General features: G+C 43.5%; 1 protein-coding gene across 4 annotated transcripts in view; it reads left to right on the forward strand.

The window, feature by feature from the left end:
• The window catches only part of FBXO9 (F-box protein 9), a 35,812-nt gene extending 28,082 nt beyond the window's left edge, over positions 1–7,730 (forward strand). For all 4 annotated transcript variants that reach the window (XM_019537525.1, XM_019537527.1, XM_019537528.1 and 1 more), the window contains 3 exons: positions 3,543–3,636; positions 4,543–4,697; positions 6,235–7,730. In XM_019537525.1, the coding sequence (XP_019393070.1) occupies positions 3,543–3,636; positions 4,543–4,697; positions 6,235–6,343 (358 nt within the window). In that variant the 3' untranslated portion in view covers positions 6,344–7,730. The remainder of the gene's footprint in view (positions 1–3,542; positions 3,637–4,542; positions 4,698–6,234) is intronic.
• Positions 7,731–7,933: the final 203 nt, after the last annotated feature.

Consider the following 7,933-nt stretch of genomic DNA (forward strand, 5'->3'; position numbering starts at 1 on the left):
AGGATGTGTATTCCTCCTTAATATAGAGTGCCATGCCCCCACCTTTCCTTCCTATCCTGTCCCTCCTGTACAGCCTATAGCCCTTGACATTCACCGCCCAGTCATGTGTTGAGTCCCACCATGTTTCAGTGATCCCCACTATGTCTGGGTTGGTGTCGGCTAGCAAGAGGGTAAGTTCCTCCTGCTTGTTTCTCATACTGTGAGCATTTTTGTAGAGGCATTTGAGGCCTCCTGTGGATGTGTGCACTGGCCCCCTACTTTCAGCATCACCCTGGCCCCTGTTGCTTACCTGTGTATATGTTCCGCTTGTCAGTCTAGGTTGGGCTGTACTTGTAGGTGTTGGTTGGTCTGGCAGTCTGATGATTCCTCCACCCTCGTCTTTCCCTTCCCCCAATGAGCCTAGTTTAAAGCCCGCCGGAGGAGATCCACCAACCTAGAAGAAAACACACGCCCACCTTTAGGGGAAAGGTGGAGCCCATCCCATCCAAGCATGTCTCTTGTTGTGATGTGCTGGTCATTGTTGAGGAAGCCAAAGCCTGCCTCAAGACACCATTCCCGAAGCCTCCAGTTGGTCTCCGTGATGCACGTTGCATGCCATCTTCCACATCCAGTCACTGACAGGATAGGAGAAAACCATCTGTGCACCTGTCTCCTTTAGCACGCACCCCAGAGCATGGTAGTCCGCCATCAGGCGATCAGGGCTTCTCCTGGCCGCATCATTAGTACCCACATGGATTAGGACCATGGGGTAGTAATCGGTGGGCTGGATCACGGCTTGGATCATCCCCTTCACTTCCTGAATCTTTGCTCCAGGTAGGCAGTAGACCTTGCATGTCGAGGGGTCCTGGCGACAGACGGGGCCCTCTGTACCTCTCAGGATGGAGTCACCTATGACGATCATTCAACGCTTTTTCCTCCTGGCCTGCTTATCTCCTTCAGCCTGCTCGGAATGTGGAGAGTATGGAGTTGCCTCCTCCCTGGTTTCCTCCTCTCCTTCCTTCTCCTCCAGAGTTGCCAGCGCATCGTACCTGTTCTCCAGCCGGACTGGAGGAACTGGTACTGCTGTGTTACGAGCAGCCCTGGTTCTGGAGGTGACCGTCTGCCACCCTGCAGTGGAGGTCACCTCCCGGGGTGCTTCTTCCTTGGTCGTACAACCCTGCAGGGAGAGAAAATAGCTGTCAATTTCCTTCTCTGCCTCCCTGATTCCCCTCAGCCTGCTAACCTCCTCCTGGAGCTCCCTCACCTGTGCCTCCAGGGCCCTAAGGCGGGCGCCTGCAGGACAGGTGTGGGGGTCCCCAATCTCTGCCCCCCCAGGCCTTGCTGGGCAACTCCCACAAGCCAGGGTGTGGGAGGACGCCAGCACCCTCCGTGGGCTCTGTCTGGGTGGAGGCCTCAGACAAGCCCCGGGGCCCTGGCAGCACTCCGTGTCGACACCATCGTAGGAGTTGCTGCTTGTTTCTGGCTGAGTGTGGTGCCTTCACCCCGCTCGAGCTGGAGTCGGCCTCCTGGCCCTTTCTGCTCGCCCGCGGATGTGAACGCTGATGCAAACGCTGGCGCGCTCTTACAGAACGTGCCTGTTCGCGCGGGTTCCCTGGCCTGGGGGGACAGTACCCCCTATCCCTCCCCCTGTTTGCACGCTCTGTTCACGCGGCTTGGGAGTGCAGCTCCCTACCGGCTCAGTTAAGAGGGATCTGGGGGGCTTCCCCTCCAGATCTGGCTCAGCTGCGTCAATCCCTCTGCCCCACTTACCTTAGGGATATCTTGGTTTCTACCTATTTCTGAAGACCTGGTCAGCTCACCTTAGCCTCAGATCTTTGACTTGGTAAAAAGATTAATAGAAATGTGACTTAAAATAGGAAACTTGTGCTTGAATATGTCCTTTTAAAGGATAATTATGCAAGTGCAATTCAGAAGGATCTTGACAGATCGGAGAATTGGGCTAGTTAACAAGATGAAGTTCAGTGCAGACAAATGCAAGGTTCTACCCCTTGGGAGGAATAATCAAAAACACAGAAAATGGGTAACACCTGGCTGGATGGCAGCACTATGGAAAAGGACTTGGGAGTCTTGGTAGGCCATAGACTCAATATGGGTCTGCAACATGATGTAGCCACACAAAAGCAAATGCAATTTTTGGGGTGCATAAAGGGAAGCAGTAGGTGCAAGACATGGTAGGTGATAGTGTCTCTGTACTCAGCACTGGAGAGGCCTCATCTGGAGTACTGTATACAGTTCTGGGCTCCACATTGTAAAAAAGATGTGGAGAAATTAGGGTCCTGGGTTGGACATCAAAGATGATCAAGCGTTTGGAAGGCAAGTCATGTGAGCAGAGGCTAAAGGAGCTAGACATTTTCAGCTTTTGCAAAAGGAGTTAAAGAGGGGACATGGTAGCAGTCTTCAAATACTTGAAGGACTGCCATAAAGAATAGGGAAAGCACCTTTCTGTCTTGCTGCAGAGTGGAGGATGCAGACTGATGGCTGGAAGTTGCAGCCAAGTAAGTTTAGATTGGAGATCCAGAAAGACTTTTTCATTGTTAGAATAGTGAGACAGTGGAATAGACTGCCTAGGGAAGTTGTGGACTCTCCATCGCTGGAAGTGTTCAAGAGGAGGTTGGACAGCTACTGGTCAGGGATGATCTAGGTCTAGCTTTACCTGTGTCTTACTATAAGTATTTTCCCTGCTTCTGGGCTTTTCTGGTTGCCCCTGCCCCTTTTTTCGGCTACATGTGTGAAGGTGTTTTTCAGCCTTCCCAAAGGCTGGGGACTTAGATTGGGGTGTGCCAGTGCTCCTGTTGGGAGCAAAGGCTAGAGGGTCTTCCCCTCCACTTAGAATCAAACCGATGGCCATATTTGAGGTCAGGAAGGCATTTTACCCAATGATCAGATTGGTACGGACTGTAGGGGTTTTTGCCTTCCTCTAGTGGGGGATATGATCTTCAGCCCAAGAGCTCTTGAGTACATATATCAACAACATTTCATAGAAGCAGGGCATTGGCTGCTGTGTGGTTCCCCTGCTTTACCTTTAGCAGGTTATGGTGCTAGGTCTGTGTTGTGTCTGGGTTGACAGTAGTCTTATGCAGAGTTTAAATATGGTTTATACGGGATAGTTTGAATAGGGGTGATCCTGCCTCAGGCAGGGGTTGGACTAGATGACCTCTGGAGGTTCCTTCTAGCCCTACTTTTCTGTGATTTTATGAATACCTACTTCCTGCTCCTTACCACTTAATGGCTGATCCTGGAGTCAGGCATTTCATTGCAGGATCAAGGCTAGGATAAAACCTGGAAAAACTTAGAGGCAGTAGATTAAAGAGCTCTGAATACTTGGACTATTTCAGAATTCATTTAAAAGAAAGGCAAGAAGGAAAATGAAAGCTGATGCAGAAAGTCTGTCTGAATAACAATACATTTTTCAGAGAGAGTTGAAGGAATCAAAGGACATGAATTAAGTTAACAGAATCAAGGGCCTGTTTCCACGAATTTTTAAAAAATTAAAATTAGTAGTAGTCTAACATCTACTTGACATCCTCCCTTTAACTTTTCAGAACTGATGCAATCTTGTTTGGCCATTATCGCCTTTCCCAGGATACGGACAATCAAACCAAAGTATTTGCTGTAATAATGAAGAAGAAAGAAGAGGTGGGTACTAAAGATACCATGTGGTGATATGAGAGGAGAGTAAGGAGAAGTTTGTTCTGTACTTTTAATGAAGTCTTCCATCTGTCTTTTAAGACCACATGATTCGCAGCGTACTGGAGATTGCCATACACTTTTATCAATACTTAAATGTACTTGACTTCAGTGGTTTCTTTTACTACCCTAGATTGGTTAGTAAGTGGAACTAATGTCTACAAAGTTATTCTTGCTTACTGAAGGTAGAAAACTCTCTGCATTTAATATAGGTTAAGTGTTCTGTAAGATAGCTACTTAGCTTACGCTTGGACAGCAGTACTCCTCCGTAAGGACTGTACTGCTGAATATATCTGAAGCTTAACTGTTGCATAAGGTGACATCTTTCAGCCCTGGGGATAATTTCCATAGTCTTGCTAAATTAAAAAAGAAAATGGATAGTCAAAGATGGGAGAAATGCTTTTCTGAGATCACCTTTCATTTTTTGAGACTTTTATTTCTGAAGCATTAAATGCATCTAATTAATAAATGCTATTCATGAATTTAATGGAGGATAATTTTATAATTGTTAGCAACAAAAGTATTCACTTGGTAAAAAACAAACAACCGTTTTAAGTAGTTTGAAAATAGTTACAAGGTTAGGTACTGTATGCCAACTAACACAATTGTTTTTCCTCTTAAATCTGATAGTGCTGGGTCCTCTACATTTTCCTTTATTTCCATGGAAGCCTTTTTCAGATGTAAACATTATCATTATCATCATCATTATTATTATTTCAAACAATTACTGCTTGTTCCTAGACTTTGTTAGATATGAACCGCCATAGTTCATGATATGTACTCATGTCATTTAAAACATTAAAGCACAGCAGTGTTTTATGTTTTTTGTTACTAAACTTTTGATTTGTTGTACAGAAACCAATTGACTACCACAAATACAGGTACTTCCGTCGTGTTCCTGTGCAAGAAACAGATCACAGTTTTCATGTAGGATTACAGCTGTGTTCCAGTGGCCGCCAGAGATTCAACAAACTTGTTTGGATACATCACTCTTGTCACATAACTTACAGGTAAGTGAATAACCTAATGAAACAGGAAGTGCTTATGTGTTCAGTGCTAATACAGGAAACTGTAAAAAGAAGGGAGTGCAAAAAGCAGAGGTCTAAATAAAAAAAAAAAATTATTAGAATATAAATGGTGTATGGAAGGGGGAAGAAAAAGGAGGTCCTGCAGAGAGAGGCAAGGTCTGTAGATGAGAGAAACAGAATAGTTAACCCGTTGAGGGATATAGGGGTTGTCAAAGCTAATCTAGGTAATGGGATGAGAACTCTCCCCTTGGTTAGACTTTAACCTTTGTATTCTAATCACTGCTTTCTGTTTAAAAGCTCTTGTTTCATTAGATGCTGAGAAACAACTGCAGGAAGCTAGCTTCTGCTTTTGAAAGCTTTTGCATTTCAGATTTAGTTAGTTTCTAATGTGCAAATTTACCCTGACTTCTACCTGATTTCATACTAGCACGGATTTCACACAAGGCATTAAGTGAGGAGGCTGTCAATGTGTCCAAGAGAACATACTCAGGAACCTATCGTATTGAGGATGACATGCTATTTCTTTTATCTCTGTTCCACGTTAATTGTTACACAGACAACTTAAAACCAACTTTTTGTAGATTCATTTCAAATATAGGGCATTAACAGATGTTCATTTCTACAGGGGGGACATTTCTGAGAATTTTTTACCAGTAGAAATCTTTTTTGGGAGAGGGAGGAGAGAGAGAGAGGAGCAGTGAGGAAAAGCTCCCAACTGACTTCTCACACCAGAGTCTTTGGAGTGAGAAGCAGGTAGGGGGTTTGTGGCACTGCTGCTTCCACTTGGCTCCTGGTGCCCAAGCAGAAGGGGTGGTGGAGGAGAATCCCCTGCTTGTTTCTCACACAAGAGACCCTGGTGTATGAAGAGCCAGGGGGAGGAGCTGGTGGCTGATCCTCCTTCCCCTCCCATTCTATGAGAGGGGCCAGAGCAGCTGCCCCTCTGCACCTTCTCCATACCAGGGAGTCTGGTCTCTCAGAAAGGCACATGAGACGTTCCCCTGGCTCCACCCTTCCTAGTCTCCAGGAGGAGTTAAAATGGGGGAAAGTGTACAAAGGTTCATCCCCCTTTGGGAGAAGCTCTCCCAGGCCAACTTCCACCTGGTACAAATCAGCTTATTTTTCTCCTGGAACCACTATTTTCAGTCCAAAAGAAAGAGCTTGAATGTTTGTATGTTTTGGTGTCTACTAGGAGAACAGAAATTCTCCCAGTAGAAACTGAGTGTCTGTACATGGCCTTAAATGTACACCACTTAACTGTTAATATTCTTGGATAGGCCAGCCTTCTATCTTTTTTCCAAATTCTGAAACCCATAACAGAATTAGAAAGAATGGTCCAGTTTGAAGTGTCCTTGCCTATGTTGGCTAGTTAGTACCTTGCCCAAAAGAGCAGTTGAGGTTTTTATGGTTAACATGTGCATCTAATGGCAGTTTTGTGATCAGTATTATGAAGGTACAAATATGCTCTTGAAGGATTTAAACAGCAGTTTATATTTAATATACTCTGTAATATTCTTTACAGATCCACTGGTGAGACAGCAGTCACCACATTCGATATTGACAAGATGTACACCCCTTTGTTCTTTGCACGAGTAAAGAGTTTCACTGCATTCTCAGAAAAACCTCTCTAAAACACATCTCCTCCTGCTACTCTTGCATGAATAAGAAGTTGTAGCAAATGAGCACTTAAGTTATCAATGTGTATATATGAAACTAATTTTAAAATTCTGGGAATCTTTGGAAGATATATGCTGGTATTATATTCTGTTTGATTCTGGGTGGCTGGGTTCTTTTATTGTTTTGAAATTAAGCTTTTTGAATTCTTTTAAATGTGTTTATGTGGTGAAAAGACTGTTATCAAAGTTTTTTTTATTATGTCATTTTTTTTTGCAAACCAGTTTATAAACCATTTTCTCTGAAAATATTGAGTCTCCATTTACGTTTTCACCTGTGCACTTCACCCATCTTTAACTTCAGGAAGAATTGTAATGGAAAGTCTCACTGTACATATGACAGTGAGTGTACATGCTCTGGTCAAGGCTCAAAATGGGGAAGGAAAAAATTGTCCTACATTTGTTTAAAAGTGTGTGTGACCTATAAGGACTTTAAAATAAATGTTTCCTTTGAAATAAATGTATTTTGTTTGCCTTTTAAGAAGTGACATTAGGTGTAAACATCAGCCTTGTGAATAACAAATCAAGGGCAAGCAAACCAGAAGCAGTGTAACGTATAGGCGGAAAGTTCAACCAAACCACTGTGAGGGCTGCACTATAAATATAGTCTTGACACTAATTCAGTAGAGCCTACTGAGAGGATGATGGAGGTGGGCATCAGGAGGCAGCCACCCACCTGGACAAAACAGCTGGTTTTCTCTTCTCCATAATTTGGGGAAGGACACATGAAGAATGCATGGCTCTAGGAAGGTGGTGTCACTGTGCAGAGGTGGTTAGTGCAACACTGGATTGTGCAGAACTTGACTATACATTGTTCTGATTTATTGTGCAAATAGGAACAGGGCTCACTCAACCATGTTTGTCTTTTGTTAATAATCCTTCACTTTACCTTGCTGCAGATGCTGTAAATCCATTGGGCATTTGTCATACTCCCTAAATTTAACTTTTAGGGCTGCTACAGATGTTTCAGGTACTGTGTGCTGCTTATGATAATATGTACCCTGAGGTCTGGTGCAGGTCCTGGATGTTGCTTCTCCTGTGTTAAGAGCTTGGGGGTTTGGTGCAGATGATACTGTCATGCCGCTTATTATAGATGTACCTTGGGTTCAAAAACAACTGAAGTGTCTACATGTTTTTGATATACTGGATTTGTGTAAGATTTGTTTTTCCCTTGAAGCCATTTCTTATAATATACTTTTGAACAACTCATGTCAAGATAATGGCCTTGAATTCAGGATTCAAATACAGAAAAGCTGTCAGAAGAATTTGTTCCATAATTTAAGGTGTACCTTTGCAAGAAGCTAATTGGTTAAAATGCATAAATAAACTTAACATTTTGACCACAGAATGCATTGCTATTTCTTAGTATGCCAAACAGTTTCATCATTAGCTCTTACTTTTTACATGGTAAAATGTGTTCCTTACTTAATGAGAATACACAAAACATGGCATTTAAAAGACCTTGTGGTGGCAACCTGACTGATGAGAGGAAAATAAAAATATCACATGTGCAAAACATTAGTTTTCAAGATAACGAATGAAAGATCA

Source organism: Crocodylus porosus, unplaced genomic scaffold (assembly GCF_001723895.1).
Source record: "Crocodylus porosus isolate Cpor-Errol unplaced genomic scaffold, CroPor_comp1, whole genome shotgun sequence".
Lineage (NCBI taxonomy): Eukaryota > Metazoa > Chordata > Crocodylia > Crocodylidae > Crocodylus > Crocodylus porosus.